Source organism: Danio rerio, chromosome 8, assembly GCF_052040795.2.
Source record: "Danio rerio strain M-AB ecotype USA chromosome 8, GRCz13ab, whole genome shotgun sequence".
Lineage (NCBI taxonomy): Eukaryota > Metazoa > Chordata > Actinopteri > Cypriniformes > Danionidae > Danio > Danio rerio.
Window position 1 is genome coordinate 32,803,371 of NC_141028.1, and position 17,894 is coordinate 32,821,264.

General features: G+C 34.4%; 1 protein-coding gene across 4 annotated transcripts in view; it reads left to right on the forward strand.

The window, feature by feature from the left end:
- Nucleotides 1-17,894, forward strand: part of specc1la (sperm antigen with calponin homology and coiled-coil domains 1-like a) — a 63,710-nt gene that overhangs the window by 7,942 nt on the left and 37,874 nt on the right. For all 4 annotated transcript variants that reach the window (XR_015497184.1, XR_015497185.1, XM_087263583.1 and 1 more), the window contains 3 exon segments: nucleotides 16,068-16,233; nucleotides 16,323-16,476; nucleotides 17,293-17,624. Coding sequence is in view for 2 of the 4 variants with exons in the window: in XM_087263583.1 (XP_087119709.1) it covers nucleotides 16,105-16,233; nucleotides 16,323-16,476; nucleotides 17,293-17,624 (615 nt within the window). In the remaining 2 variants the exon portion in view is untranslated.

Sequence of the window (17,894 nt, forward strand, 5' to 3'; positions counted from 1 at the left end):
TTTCTAACCACGGACATATAACAACACAAATGGCACATTCTGATTGATAAAAAATTGTCTGAAGTAGCTAAAACCATGTTAACATTAATTGAAGTCGTTGGAAAACTCAACAGACTGGCCAAGTCTACTTTTTTAATAAAATGTGAATAAATAAAAAAATAAAAAATAAGTCATGAGCTTGTAGATATGTTAAGGTAAGAAAACCTCACATTAGTTTTTATGCAAAGTGGCGTATTTTCCTTCCCTTTCTTCTCTTTCCGTTTGTGGAAAAAATGTCTTCTTCTCAAACTATTTATCAGTTGCATCCAGGGAACAGGACTTATGCAACACGAATTACACTCTCTTTGGCCGCTCTTGATCCTTGGCTTTAGCAGGACAGTCATCCCAAGTGAAGAAGTTGGAGGCCATCCTCTTTAAGATCTAATAAACCACCAAAAAGGCCTCCAAACAAAACACATTCCTAGAGCTGAAGCAGTGGGAGGGTTTAAGTTGCAGTGTGTGTATGGGCTCACATATAGAAAAACCCAGTGCCTGCTGAGATGTTTCATGGTGCGCGTGTGGGAAAATCATGCCCCAATCATATTATTTGTACTTCATACATTCTCACTGGACATCATGACCCTTGGTGTGTTTGTCAGGTTCAAGGGTGCTTTTAAATATTTTAAAGATTTTTATTAGATTATTTTAAATGCTTTTAAAGATTATTTTAAATGCTTTTAAAGATTTTTAAGTATTTGTGAACATGATTTTGAAATGATTGGTGTTTGGAAAGAGGTGGTGTTGAATGCTAACACAAGTAAAGGAAGGGCTCACTAATTTTATTGCATTTGAAGATTGCCAACAGATGTTTTATTGGTGGTTTTGATGTAGCAAGATGTTGTTCAGATATTTCACAGCGTTTGAAGTTCTTGTGCAACTGGAAGAGCGTTTCACACAAAAGATGAAGTGGAATATAGGGATTTTAAGAGCTGAACTGTTCTTTTTTTCCCCCTATAGACATGGTTGGGTCAGAAAGAAATTAATACATTTATATGCCAAAGATGCATTTAATTTGTTAAAATGGGCGTTTATGAATTTGTGATATTCTAAAAGATTTTAATTTAGAATGTTCAAAAGAAACTGATTGTTTTTCTATTAAAAAAGTATCAGTTGCTATAACATATAAAGCAGCACAAAGGTTTTTCAACATCAAAATTATACGACATTTCTTAAAGGTTCAGGACACCCTGGAGCACTTTTTAAAAAAAAAATCTTAACAGATTTGTGTGTGATGAGCATCAGTTAAGACAACAGCACTTGTCAACTGTAATTGTGGAAAAAACTGGATAATTTTGAGCTTTCGTCAGCTAAATTCATCTTCCGGGTCTAAAATAAATTTTGGGGCGAGATCGAAATCGGTGACAGTATCGTGAATCTGTGAGTGGAGTGATGACGCGTCGGTTTCTCATTATTAGTCATAGCGGCGTTATCTTATCTTATCAGAAGACCCTGCTTCTTAAATATTCATGAGAGCATGTGCTTTCCGAAAGCAAGACAGACCTGCCAAGCTGTGACCCGACCCGATTACTGGGTGAGACCACATCTGCACGCCATGGGTCCTATGTGTTTGCTTCAATTATCCACTAGGTTTGTTGCATGTTTTTTCCCACGATTCTGTCAGGCCTGGTACAGCAAACCTGTTGGTGTGCAGCAAGCATTTTTGTTGGGAGAGCTGTTGGAGAATTGGAGAATTTGTCTATTATCAGTTCAGTTTTTTACCATTCAGACATATCACATACTGTATGCTGCTGTGTTTGCCTATGTTTAAAATCCTCCAGATTACGGGTAGCACTAATAGTTGAAATAGACAGGGCAAGAGACCTGCTGCACCTCTATCCACTGTGTCTGCATATAGACCCAGGATTTAGGAGAAGAAGTCCTCCGCATTTATAGTGTTTATATACAGTTTAAGTCAGAATTATTAGCCCCCCTGACTTATTAGCGCCCCTGTTTATTTTTTTTCCCCAATTTCTGTTTAATGAAGGGAAGATTGTTTCAGCACATTTCTAAGCATAATAGTTTTAGAAACCTATTTCTAATAACTGATTTATTTTATCTTTGCCATGATGACTGTAAATAATAGTTTAGTTGATATTTTTCAAGACACTTCTGTACAGCTTAAAGTGACATTTAAAGGCTTAACTAGGTTAATAAAGTGAACTAGGCAGGTTAGGGTAATTAGGCAAGTTATTGTATAACAATGGTTTGTTCTGTAGACTATCAAAAAAAAAATTAGCTTAAAGGGGCTAATAGTTTTGTCCCAAAATTGGTTTTTAAAAAATTAAAAACTGCTTTTATAATAGCCGAAATAAAACAAATAAGACTTTCTCCAGAAGAAAAAATATTATCAGACATACTGCACTGTAAAAAGTGCTACACTCACAAAGTTGGTTCTATCTACTTTAAATAATTGCAATCTAGTTAATTTTATTTGTTTTATACCAAAAAAATTAAATTTGCTTCCTCTTTACTTAAAATATATCAGTTTTTATATAACTGTATATTTTGAATAAAACTAATGCAATTTATTTGAGTAGATTTTTTTACGTGGTTATTGTGTAGAATAAATGTTATAAAAGTGAGTTGACACAGACAATTTATTAGAGCAGCTGTCGATGTGGGCAGGTGTTCATAAAACGTGATTTTAATAGTTTGGCGTGACTCCTTTTTCATTGCCCGGGATTTAGCAGGCAGACGCAGCTTCTGCAATGGTCGACATTAACTGCTCCCAGCAGCGGATCTGATTAACACGGTAAGTTGCAAATTTAGCCGAATGATAATTGTAAAGTCATGCAAAACTGCTGTCTTCGCTAGGCAGGTGAGGTTTTAGCTTTGTAAATTGTACTGTAGCCTCAGGTATGTTAACAGTTAGACTGCTCTCACATGGAAAGCTAAGTTGGCTAACGCTAACCAACGCTAGTTTATGCTAATGATTAAAAGTGATATTATTGAGAAAAAATAGTGAAAGTAGTTTTAAAACACTTAGTAGGTATAACTAACGTTGCAGAACCGATTAACAAGGTCACTGGTGGGCGGTCGGGGTGTGGGGGTTCAGTTTGCTAGCGCTAACTTAGCTAAAGTTAGCTCACCTAAGTTATAGCAGCACATTAAGGATGGATATTAAATGTAGAAACGTATGCAACAGTTAAGTAGTGTGTGTTTAACGTAAGAGAAAGTATAACTTAAAGTTTGTGTTTTAGAGATTTAGTCCATAAGTTTTTTAATGCTGCATAGTGAATAAATTACAGATTTACAATTTATTTTAACTTAAATTACATTTACTACTGATGTTTACAGAACCATTTAAATTGTATGCACCTCATTCTAAAATGCATGTTCTTGGTCTTTAGATACCAAAGTGATTTTGTTACCTGTGGATCTTCAAACTTCACATCCAGGTAAGAAAAACATTAGATACAACTACAGCTATAATTATTTGCAGGCAAGTAAAACATTGGTAAAATTGCAAACAATAGTGGGCTCCATAGAATTAACTTACATTTGATATCTGAAGATTTTTTTATGTGTGCAACAGTAAAAACAGTATAAAAATATCCTAATGCAGTTTCTTATTATCTGTCAGTCTTTCAATAAAGCTAACTGATAACACTGAATCACTGAACTGTCATTTGCCAGTGACATTAAATTTGAAGAAAAAGTCAATTAAATGTAGCTTTAGCAAACATTTAATGTAAACCTTAATGTAATGTGTAAAATGGCAATGTATTTATTTATTTATTTAATAAAATTTGTATTATGACGTGCAAAGTTTGGTGCAAAATGAAGATGACATTTAAATTATAGAACTTGTATTCTATAATTTTCATATAGCCATTTTCAAACAGTTTTAATATCTAAATTAAATACACATTCTTATGCTTTATAAGTTGCCAAAATAAACAAAAAATGTAATACCTAAATTTTAACAATTCTTTGATTGACAGGAAAACACAATGACATGCACTGTTACACTGAGTAAAATCACAGTTTTCTTTAAAATTTGATAACTAAAAACACCTGGAATAATGTAATTACACAACCTCTATAACCTTTTTTTATTTTTTAAATAGAAGTTAGGTAATTTTAACTAAGGTAATTTGTAACTGATAAACTAAGGTGTTTCATCCATGCATCATTCTCACTGGACTTTTGTAACTTCACTTGTAGTTATTTCCTATTCAGTATTTAGCTATTTAATGTTGTTTGGTAGCAACCACCTGAACTCCTGTTTCTTTTTGTCTCTACCAATAGAGTTGTGAGGAATCAGAGGTGCATGCGGCTGCCCACGGGAAAAATTTGCCATCAGCCCAACACAGTTTGGATTATCATAGGACTGTCAGAGGTTTGCCAAACCTGTCAAATGCATGATGGCTCCTGTTTGGACTTACCGATGTCCTCGACTTCAAGTATCCATCAAAACTGTATACATTTGAGATATATTAGAGACTCTTTGTGGGACTGGACATTATGCATCCTAAATCTTTATCAAAATGTGCAAATCTCCTCACTGAGTTGCCTTGGATGATTTCTCAATAGGATCTGGTATTATTAATGTTTTTATTTATGTATTGTGTATGTGTAGCCACATTAATGGCCTATTTTGTAGTCACTATTAAAAGGAACATCGATTGATATTGAATACATGTTATGGTCTTTAATCCATCTTCCCATTCTTATTTAATTGTTATTGACAGGAAAGTCTGTTTATCTGTTTTTACTAGTGTATATTGTGCTTACAATATAGAAACGAAGATTTATTTTCTGAGGTTACAGCCAGAAGTCAATTAAATTAGTTTTAAATGACATATGCATGGTTAATTTTATTTAGATCATTAAGTTCATAATACTTAATTAAAATGAGTACAGTCAACATATAGCAATGTATAAGTAAGTTAAGTTTAACAAAAAAAGTAAGTTTATCTGATTTGAGTAATTTTAGAAATATTAGTTGGCTCAACTTAATTTTATTGCATTTGTTTTAAGCAATGTTTTAGTGTTTAAAATACTTAAAAAAGGCTGGAAGTTGAATCAACCTAAAACGTCCGATGCAACCACTTGCCTCACTTTTTATAAGTTAGATCTAAGTAACATTTTTTACAGTGTGTGGGCTAATAATTATGACTTCAACTGTAAACATGATTAAATTTATAATGATAAAACTATGGTTATAATGGTAAAACTGTGGTAATGTTTATATGAAATTACAAATAACAAATGTTGCAGGGCATTAAATTACTTGCTGTTTATTTCTCTGCATTTTAATTTTGTAAACTATAAAATAATGGGTCTTCTCACAGTTTGTGTCTCACTTTGTTAGCCAACTGACAGTTGTTCGCTGACTTCGCTCCCCTATTTTTCCCCTGCTTTGCCAGCTACGCCCACTCTTCCCTCAGCCACGCCCATTATGAAGCACTGTTTTTATTCTGAGTTAGACTTCAACCGGAAGAGGGGGGTTTCATGTCTCTTTAAGCAGTGAATCAGCACGTTAGAAGCATTTCTGATGGATCTGATGGATGGACATTGTAGAAGACTGCTGAAGTGATGCTGAAAATTTAGCTTTGCAATCACAGGAATAAATTGCTTTTTAAATTCTATAAAAATATAAAAAAATATATATATAAAAGTATAGTCACAAGTATAGTTTTCACATTAATTTTAATTTACAAGTAATATATATTGTTTAAATTGTCTGAGCAGTTGTGGAACTCCAGTGAACCTTTTGACATTCATATTTGCTTTTTAATATTCATGACAAGCAAGATTTTGGTGCAAGGTGTTTTCATGGTGGGGCTTTGTTGACAAATTGAAAGTGCTTGTGGCTAGTACATTGAAGTTTTAGAATCACGCATTAATGCTGTACATTTTTAATATTTATAGTACATGATCATATTGTTTATTATTCTACATTCTGACCACATTAAGTACCACAGCTTATTCACCCTCTCTTTTTCCACTATGCTACCCAAATACAAACTGCCGGACCACACCGGGCAGGACTCCAAGACCCCCATCACGCTCTGATGAAGAGGACTAAACAAATAGGGCCATCCCAGTGCTCCCGTCGCTAACTCCGCTGAGAAAAGAGAAAGAACAAAGAGCCCAAACAAAGATAGACACAGAGGTCAATTCCTAGCACATTGACACCTTTTATTAGCCGTTTTGGCTGTTACTGAAGGGCCGAAACTAGATCTCCATGATTCTGTATAAACTGAGAGTCACTTTTTAGAGACCATGACTCTCCCACGATTCTGAATTGAATTTTTATTTCATTCAGAGACTGATTTACTGGGGTCTGTCTAGTGTTGTCAAAAATTATTGAGTTCAGTGGTAATTGTTACTAAAACGTCCATTTCCTGCTAACCTTTGAGTAGGGCTGCACAATGAATCATATTATTATAATGATATATGTGGCCTACGAACAATAATTGAATAACACCACGATTTTACAGTATAAAGACCAAGCCATTTTTTTAATGGACAGAGTTTACGGAGTGTACCGCATTACAAACATGAGGTGACTGCGTCTAAATTTCAAGTGTTTTTTCGAGGAATGCAATGGTGATCAGGTAGCCTTCTGTTTAGTCCAAACATCCCAAGGTAACACAAAAAACCTCATTAACCACCTTAAAAACCATCACAAAGTGGCTGTCATCAATGGGTTATTGAACTTAGGAAAATTCTGCTTTGCATTTTTCTATGCATTACTGACATCACTACACTGTTTTATTAGTTTACCAATATTTGCAGAGATTCAGCAGTTTTTTGTTTTTTTTTGATTGCCATTGCCAGTCATGTAGACAAAAGACACTGTATCATATTGTTTTAATGTAAAAAAAAAAAGCCATTATGGCTCTGTTCATGCAGGTATTGAGGTTCGTTTTCATCAATCTGACGCAATTTTTATTATTTACAAGATAAGAAAATGTTTTTAAAAGTTTCCGATCAATTAAACTCAATTTATGAAAATTATTTATTATTTTATGTATTAAATAATGAAATGGATAACTTATTTTCTTTTATTTCTGATTAGACTTTATTCTGTTTTACAGTTTTAATATGTATATATGTTTGTTTTTTTTTAAATAACCTTCATTTAACAAATATTTTAGCACATGGAAAGTAATTAAATTACATGTCTTTGGATTAAAAACTTTATGCAAAGGATCAGGAATTGATCGCACGTGCAAAAAACATAAAAAATTCCTCCAACACATGCATCTCTCTCATGCCACGTTTTCGAGGATAAATTCATGTCTGAATGCTGCTTTGAATAGAATAAAATGACTAAAAACACATGACTAAAGACTATACACATAAGATAAAACATACACAAAGGTGTTTGTTATGGAAAAACACCAATTGACGGCCGCTGCTTTCAGTTTTAAAAGAATCAAGCAGATTTAAAAAAAATTCAATTTGCAGAAGAGAAATGACAAGAATTTTGCAAAAGCCAAAGATTAAACATATCGGGACTTTTAAAAGAACATTCTACTTTATATATTCTTTCAACTGCAAAACAACAGCTAAGATTATGAATGACGGAGTGTAAAGCCATCTTTTCTTCGTGCTTCAGCAGCGCGGCCCGCTGTTTATGAATGAGGAGGCGGAGAGAATGCGCTGTTTAGTTTCATCTCAAGGTATTGAAATAAAACTAACACCGAGCTGCTCATCACGCTAAAAAAGTTAAACTAAATTGCACAACTCTTGTTGGTTGCATCTGCGAGATGCACAATGAACTTAATAAGCTATTCTTTTCATTCGATATTCGTATGTGAACCAACCCAAATGCTTTGTCTTGTTATTTGCGACACTCCTCTTTATAACTTATTAGTTTATTACAATAATTACATGTACCGAATTTTCAGCCTTTAAAAATTTTTAGGTTGAAAATATGTTATGCCATTTAATGGACCCTCTAATTTTTGTGGTTTCAGTCATTGTTGGGGTACTCTGAAAACATTAACAACTTATATCGAAATTTATATCTTTATCGCTTAATATGAAAAATAATTATCAAGATTACATTTTTACCATATCGCCCAGCCCTAATTGTACCTTATGTAGGCTACGGTTTTTGATTGGCAAGCTCTCGTTTCGAGATGAGATGAATGAATGGCTTTAGAGAACTAATTCAATCATGTTTTATATTATAAAAAATTCAGGCCTCATTCTTATACTGAAAGTTCATGTCACATGTGTCTTTTTTTAACAAGCAAGGGTCCACAGCGTTATGATGACCTCACTGTAGTAATAAATCACGTGTAAGCGTTTCACATGCAGCACACACCTCATAATGTGACCTCATCCTGCACGTTCCTGACAGCAAACTTTTCGTAAGGTCAAGAGGTAAAGAGAGCATTGGAAAAAATCTCCAGCTCCACATATGCTTCCTTTTATTTTATTCAGGCCTTGAAGCCTTGGCCTACTAGGTAATAGATGTATTTTGCTATCAGTATGTGATGCACTCTGCAGGGGAGTGTGAAAGTGTGCATCTGTTTCTCTGTATGTAAGCTAACGTCTCTCCCATGACTCATATTTGAGGGTTTGTGTTAGTGTTGAGTCTCTGTCAGCAGCTCTTTATGCTCACTCTATAGCGGAGGTCAGCTTGAGGTTAAATCCAGGAGCCACACTGTACTTACTCATAATACTAATACTGGTTTCATTTTTCGCTTGACATTTTTAGTCAGACATTTAGCTGACGCTGTTATCTTGGGATGAGATGAGAGTAATTTTGTAGTTTTTACTTACTTATATTGCACAATGTTATGGCATTACTTTTTTTGCAAAAGTGATTTATTTTAGTTACTGTGGTCTAGGGTTGTCACGATACTGGAATTCGGTTCCAGTCGATACTAAAATTTTTAAAATGTGTGTTTCCTGCAAACATTTGAGTGTTGTTTAGCACGTTCTTAAACAGCACTGATTTGCTGTTGTGTTCATATGCTCAACAGAAATGACTGCAATTGGTGAATTTAATCACTTGGTCATTTATTCACCAAACTCACTGCTGTTTACTAAGTGTAACTACAGATACAGGAACGTTGGAGCCCTTTAAAGCCACGATTTATCAGTGGATCGCTCGTATGTCAGCTTATCGAAAAACCAGTCAATCGATGTGACTTTAAAAAGCTCCAATGTCCCTTTATCTGTGTAAACAGCGGTGAGTTCAGTGAACTGAAAAAATTTCAGTTTTTAAAATTTAGTACAGATTGGTAACGAATTGGTAACGAATTACAGTATCGCCCCAACACTACCATGGTCAAGGAATAACGAATCTTAGGTGTATTTCCCAAAAGCCATTTCGGTTGCATCTTCTGTTATCAATTCTGGTTTTGTGAGTGTGTTTTCTGAATCTATAGTTCTAAAATGAACATTTGCAAACAGCATCACAAACTTGTGTGGTTAGCAATGTAACTACAGCTCTCGACCAGCAAAGTTTCTACAAAATAAATTATCTACTCCATACACAAATTGACTTAAATTCTAAACAAGGAAGCTAACATGCAGTATAATCTGGATCTTTGAAATAAGTCAGGAGAGTTTTTTATTTTTATTTGTTTATTTATTTATTTTTGGCTAGAGAATGCAAATATTATGAATGGCACCTATTTTGCAGCAATTTGGATTAACTGTTATTTAGACCAAAACTAATACTAGTAACGTATTAGTACAAACAAATGCATTTTCTGGCTTTTTTATATACTTTTTCTCTATTTTGTTTTTCCTTTCACACTGAGATGGCAGCATTTTTAGCCAACAAAAACATTTAAAAAACAAAAAAAATATTTTTATGTGGAGTTTATTTGCATTGGCGTCCTCTAGCAATAAAACAAATGTTTTGTTTATTTGTAAAAAAGAAAATAATAATAATAATAATAATTTAAAGATATATTTTTTCTTTGAAGATAAAGAACTTTTTTGTCTCTCTTCACAAATTAAATTATATTACTATTACTATTGGATATTACTATTGCAATAAATACCAACAAACATTCTGATATAGCTTCAAGTCCAAATCTTAAAAATAAATATTAGTCTTTAAAGCACCACATCACATTTTAGCTGGTCTGTAAAAAGTGCATTAGTTTTATTATATTTGCTGGGAAAAGGAGTAATGTTAAAAGGAGTAAGTTCCAAGTCAGTGCCTGAAGATTGGGAGGGATTCTGCTATTCTGAAGTGTATATTGGGTGTGAGAATAGTGCTTAGTCTTGTTGTCATGTTGAGGGTGTAACGGGTCATGTGTCATGGCTGGTCAGTATCATAATTCTACACTTAAATGTTGGAGATGATTTGTTTGTATTTTAGTTTAAATGCATGTGGAATTGAATGTCCTTTCATTCATTCAATAATTCATACATATTCTTTTCGGCTTAGTCCTTTTATTAATCAAGGGTCACCACAGCGGAATGAACCGCCAACTTGTCCCGCATATGTTTTATGCAGTGGATGCCCTTCTAGCTGAAACCCAACCCTGGGAAACACCCATACACTCTTGCATTCACACACATTCACTTAAGCATATTCAATTCACTTGTACCACATGTCTATTCATAATGTTTTTTGTTTGTTTGTTTTTTTTTAGTGTGATTTTTTTTTGTTTTCTTTTTTTTTTGTTTTGTTTAACAAATCTGGTAGATTGGCTTGTTTATTTCATTCATTAATAAATAATAATAAAAAACCACTAGTATATGAGGGATAGTGCCTCTCTTTATGAGTGATTCATTCAGAATATTCATTCACAGCTGAACTGATACTTTTAGAAATGAAGCAGATGCCTTTCTTAAAGAATGGATCACTGAATCATTGACTCATCACTTTTTCATAACAGATTAATTCAAGAAAGAAACAACATGTTGTGTTACCTCAGGTGCACAAATGATCTGTGTTGACCATGCTGGGAACTATTTTTATTGGCAAAACATTAAAAAGAGATAATGGGTAAATGTACCTTAGGCAATACTAACTTTTTGCTTGTTAAACCTCTGTGTAAAACAAATGCCACATTTGAGAGGACACTAACACTGAAATTTGAAAAAACTACATACTTATGTCATATTGTTTAATTATCATTTTTTTTTTATAAGAATTTTTTAGGGGTGTTCACTTTATTGGATAGGAAAGTAGAGAGAACTGACCAGAAAGCATAGGGAGCAGACACAGAGGGAAAGAATCATCGGACATAGGAACGTGAGGTGGAATCGAACTCGGGTCACCATGAGCACCGGATTGCATGTGTCGACGCACTAACCACTACACCACTGGTGCTGACATTATTTAATTATTAGTATTTATTTTTGATTTAATTATTCTACCTCTATTTTTATTGGCTTTGTCATGGAGGAACATTTAGACTCAACTTTTTTTTTTCACAAAATGTTTGACATAATAGATAATGGCTGTTTCTTAGGGGTGTAAGGATTTATCGTTGTACGATTTATTGCGATGCAAAAATGTCACAATATGCATTGTGGCGTTATGACGATTTGATTACGATATGACGTCCGTTTTCTCTTATTAGTTGAGCTGTTTGCATGTGAGCTACGTTCCACCTGCTGTCGCACGTTAGTTCAGATTGCAGCAGCAGTAATGTTAGCAGACCAAGATGAGTGGAGCTGAAATAGAGGATGGCCCATCCTCTCAAAATCAGACGTCTGGCAACATTTCGGTTGTACAGTCATTGCTTTAGACTCGTCCGCTTTTTGACACGCATACTGGGTCAAACATCCTAAGTTTTAAAGTCTTCACACTTTGCACAGCGACAGGGATACCTCCTAATGGTGTTAAAAGAGTCACATACTATATTTATAAGGTACAATTCACCCTAAAATATCATTCTGTCTTCATATAATGTTCCCGCCGCAAAATCACACATGACGTGAGCTGACCGTGAGCTGTTACTACAGAGGGCGGACTTTGATAGACGCGCGTGTATGGCAAGCCGTTTTAGCATTTAAACCTTTGTTCTGACTATCCATAAATATATTTAGATATCTCTAATTATATTTTGACAAGTCATAATTATAATTCGACTAGTCAGAATGACAATAAGAGATATCTGCAATTACAATTGTACTAGTACGAAATCAGATTGGAGATATCTGCAAATATATTATCACTAATCATATTTTTCCATTGACTTCCATTGAAAAATATTTGCAGATATCTCTAAATGAGTTTTGACTCGTCACAATTGTAATTAGAGATATCTCTAAATAAATTTAATTAAATATGAATTAAATACCTGGAAATGTGGATTTTTTTTTTGCACACACAAAAAACGCAAGTGACCAAGCAAAGCCTTAAGCTCTTACTGTTAAATTCAATTGAATAGAAAGCTTAGTTTTTTTGCACCTTTACTTAAATTGTTCCTTAATTTTGTCTCTGTCATTTCAATAATATTTTTAAGAATTTTTTTAATTGTTTTATTTTCCAGAGACAGGCCTGTTTAATTTATTTTCTTAAAGAAGGTTCAGTTTAACAAGTTGAAACAAAAGAAATACATAAAAAATAGTTTACTTGGTAAAATTTGCATTTCAGTTTAATTTTCAATTTTTATTCCAAATATCGTGATACATATCGAATCGTGAACATTATATCGTGATACACATCGTATCGTGAGCTGAGTGTATCGTTACACCCCTACTGTTTCTCAATTCCAATAATGCAGAAAACAGACTTGCGTTCTCGTGGAGACCGTTCTTGACAGGTTACCTTGGAAGAATGAACTCGGGAGACTGCAAAAACACAGAACGCCTTCTGTGAGAAATGAGATGCAGCATTCTTCTTGATGGTCACATGACCTTCAAGTGTTTTAATCGGAAAATTATTTAACTGCATTCATGCAACGATTTATTGTTTTCCCTTTTTCAATATATATAACATGCACTAACACCTTACAGATATACTTTGCACAATACAAATAAAACAGATTTTAATAGGAATTTCAGCAAATAAACACCCTTAATGTGTTAATGCCTTTATTAAGATTTTCATGTTAAGCTTTACTTTCACCGTCTCATTTAGTGAAACTCCTGAGATAAATAAGTTATCTTTCCGAACTTAAATAATAAATGGGTCTAAAATGCTGCACCTCCCACCTCCTTTATTCAGAATCAGCCTGCAATGTCTTCTGGGACTTCTCGAGTGAGTTTTGTGTTCAAGTCTGCATCGATGCATCCTTGATACCATGAAGACATCCGGAAATTTCGTACGCGTCCTCTGTTATTGCGGTCTTGAGTTTTTGAACTGATCTTTGGAGGTTAATGATGATGTTACACGAAAACACGAGGACACAAGAAGAATGCATATTGAGAAACAGCCAATGTTAGCTGCTTGCGCAATGTTACAACAACAATTACAACATTTAAAGATGATAAATATGACACACACCTGTATGTTAACTTATATTTTGACGTGTTAAATGTTGAAATGTACTTTTTCCGCATGTTTGGCATTTTTTTAACTTAGTTTTTAACAGTAAGGTTTTTATACATGCAAGCAGTTTACTTGAAAGACTTCATTTTGATTTCTGGAAGACTGACGCAGCATTTTAACAGTTCAGGATGGTTCTGAGAAAAAAAAATCCATCATGGAGTTGCACTTCAAACCTCTCCCTTTAAGGGAATGTGCGCTGAAGCCTTTTTCCATTGGGGGGTCTGTAAATTGGAAATGAGCAAACGTTCTCCCACAGACCCCCACCCCCTGCCTCGCAACAGCTGTAAGATATTAGGCCTTATTTTCTCTTCCATTGAGAGACAGGAGGAACGGGCTCTTTGCCTCGCTGTGATCAGACTCAAGAGGACAATGGGGATCCATTAAATGAACGATCTGGAAAGATCTGCACCGTGCAAAAACAAGTGCAGAGCTCTGGGTTAGAAATTTCATGCTATCTTTCCAAAATATCTCGGAAACTGCTGGCTGAAGTGCAGAACTCGAGCAGTTTTTCCACTTTTGTACCCTGTGGTCTCTTATAATGAGTTGGATAATTTAGACATGATTGTATTAAAGTGATAAGTCACCTGAAAATGGGAATTCTGCAATCATTTAATTTAGAATCGACATAATTTATAGTTGAACTTTTCTTTTAATTTTTATTTGCGTTGCGCTGTGACCTATGCGAGCGGTTTGTTTGTGGTGTGGTTTTGCTTTGAAGCCAAATAGTGATATAACAAGGCTCCATTAATGCTCTTCAGATGCTTTTTTTTTTCCACAATAGGATCAAATAGCTCTGATCTCCAGCCACTATTAGCGTATAATGCCCAGAATAATTAGCCTAGCTTGTTGCCCTCTCATTACTGGCAATCTGTTTCTTTGAACCGCAGGAGTCTGAGATCATGCTTTCACCCTTCAGTTGGAGTTCTTCAATAAAAATGAAGTGATAAAGCAAGTTGAAGGTTTTCCTGCTGTGCAGATGGGCAGTCTGGTATTGTTATGTTGATCCCGTCTCGAACTCATCCAGGACTTTGCTGCCTTTTAAGGCTCTGTTTTTTAGCAGTATATACACAGTAGAGAACTGCAGACTCACAATGTGAACTCTTGAAGTCTCACGCACGGCTGATGACAAGCTCTGCTGATACGCCTGCTCTTCAGGACTTTACTGCACCAGCGACACATGTGAAGCCCATCCCTGTCATTAGAGATAGTTTGACAGTCAGCGTCTGGCTGGATCTGCCAAAAGGCTGTTTCTGATCAACTAGCCTTGGGAAAGATGTGATCTGTGCTTTCAGCCTTTAACCTAGCAGTGCAAGTGCTCTTTAGCTGTTAGTTTAGTGCCTTCTGCCACCTGGTGGAAGTGAAAAGACATTGACGTTGTGTTCTTTTGAACAGCATAAAACATATAAATTGAATATATTGTCAAAAATGTACTTAATACAAGCATTTGTTTGTATTAGATGTATATTTACGGTATTATGTATGCATATTATGTATATGTACAGTGTTCAGCAACAAGATTGAGAATATGTTTGGAAAAATACGTACTTTTGCTATAAATGTGTTCATATATATTGCAAAAAGCGAGTAGTTTAGTAAGTGAACATTGTAACGTGAAACTGTTAACTTAACATGAAAATGAAATTAAGGCAACTGGGCGACTAAATTTTTAAGTTAAGTCAAGTAATCCCTTATAAATGCAGCATGTTTATCACTTTTTTTAAAAAGTAATCTAATATAATATTCAGCCAACCCTTTGAGATAATTGTTTTCTAAAACAGAATTTTTATACAATGTTTAACAAGAAATATTTTTCCCAGTCCCTGCCTAATGTTGTAGTCAGTTTGCACTATACATATACAAATCACTATTATAAATACGTTTGAAAACATTACATCAAAATATCAGCATAACACAGCATTATTTTCTTTTTTCATGTTTGATACATGCTTATTGATATTTTATGCAATGTTTCACAATAAACATGTAATAATGTGTTTATGTAAGTTCACATTTACACATTCAGTAAAAGATTAGAAATCAAACGCAAACAGTCCTGTTTGAAAATCCCCAAATTATTGCAGAATATGATAAAATAAATATAAACATGTAACAAAAAGCATATTATTGTTTGTTGCGTGTATATTGATTTATTGAAAATGTTTATTGAACATTATTAACATATTGATAAGCATTTATACATTTTCAACAAATGGTTACTTATTCGTGGAAGGTTATTTTGATCTTTTAAACATTTACACATTTTTTAACATGAGTAAAATGTGTATAACATTTCCCTGTTGTAATATAATTTCATGTGTGAATGCTCTGTTATTTATTTTTAAGAGTCTTCTTGATCCATCATAACACAGTTACTAGCTTTAATTGTGTTGTTTTTTTTTTTTGGCAAGACTGATTTGTTTTAAAAACTAAACTACTCCACTGACTCTGCTTGTCAAATGGTCAGGGATTTTAGTCTTTTATTTCTAGTCTTCTTTTGTTTTGATTTTCAGGATGGTTACTCATCCAGTCATTTTTATTTTTTTTTGTAATTTTAAACTAACCTGTAACCCTTGTTCTCTGTGTCGCTGCTCAGACTAAGGGGTAGATGCATCATCAGGAGGGAGCACAGTATGAAGAAAGCAGGCAGGCCAGTGGGGAATAAGGCAGCAAGTGGAGGAGGTAAAGGTGACTCAGTGACGGCCGGAAACTGTGCTGGCAAAAACACTGTTAAGAGCCCTACATCAGCTTCTCTCTCCAAGGTAACATCACACTTTTACTCACTTAAACTAGCCTCTGAGTCACTCTGTTATTGATTTTTTTGTGTGAATGGCTGGTTTTCGATCTACAGGTGAAAAGCAATGATGATCTTCTAGCTGCTATGGCTGGTAGCAGTGCAGGCACAAACAACAGTGTTGCCAAGGGCAAGAAGTCAACGTCTACTCACTCAACATCTTGTGGAACAAACACTAATAACCCTGACACCAAGACCAAAACCACCTCAGGTATTTAAACCTTTTAACAAACAATCGATAACCAAATACTAGAGTATTCACACATTTTAATCTACATTTAAATGTATTTAATATGTACGTCATAATATTCTTCTGTGTTTTGTTTAATTAAAAGTAACACTTCTTCAAGAAGTGTTCATGGAAGTGTCACAACACCTTTATAATCATGACGTGACACATGACATGTCATTAATACAAAGAACCATTAATGCATGTTTGTGACCACTGTCATTAATTGTCATTTGTTGTTTCATGAAAATTTCTCTGTCATTACATTGTCAAATAATTTTATAACAGTGTCATTAATATGAAAGGATATTTAATGTAATGATGACCATAATTCAATTTGTACCACTGTAGTTTAGGTCAAGGAAAATATTAATCTCTCTGCAATAATAATAAAATGAAGGATACAATTATAATGACCTCATGACAATCATGTTTATGACAGATTTATAACAAGGTAGGTTATCTTGATAATGTATTTAGGAAGGTTTCACAACACTCTTATGAACACCTTCTCCAAGTAAAGTGTTACACGATAGGACAGAACTTATTTTTTAATAAAAAGCAGCATGTGAAAAAAACGATACAAAAAATCTGTAAATCTCAGTTTTATTTGTTTACCATTATTTTTCAGTAAAAGCAAGGAGGTGTCTTGTAGGCATTTACTGATTCTAAAGCAAGCCCCTTTACATACAGCAAAAATTCTGGCCAAATATTATGTGACCCTTGATGGCAAAATGGACTCACTACAAATGTAATTTGACAGTTGTGCACTGGTATTTGTCATTATGTCTTCCCAAGGTCCTTCTGGCAAACGGACAACATCCATGACCTCCAAGGAGTCGAATTCCTCACGAGAGCGTTTAAGAAACTCTAGAAACTCCAGCAGTAAAAAGCAGTCATCCACTGGTGCTTCAGATAGAGCTCAGCCCAAGCATTCCCGTGCACTGGCCCAGACCTCGGACTCGGAGAGCCGCATGAGCAAATCAAAGTCTGACGGACAGTTAAGCGATAAAGTGGCCCTGGAGGCCAAAGTGAAAAATCTGTTAGGTCTGGCCAAAAGCAAAGACGTGGAAATCTTGCAGCTCAGGGGTGAGCTGAGGGACATGAGGGTTCAGCTGGGACTGCCTGAGGTTAGAAATAACTACCATATTCCTACATGATCATTTTTAAAAGTTTTATGTTATATCGTAATGAACAAAACAGGAAATGTAAAATACTGTTTAATTGCAATATGAATATGCAATGTAGATAAAATATATGAATAGAAGAATATGCAAATGCAGATAATTTTTGAGTTACAGACATGTAGCAACCAAGAAAACGCTGTAAACTAGTCAATGTATTATCTGCAGACTTTTTATTTTGGTACTCAATCTTGTCATCCCATTACATTAAATTCA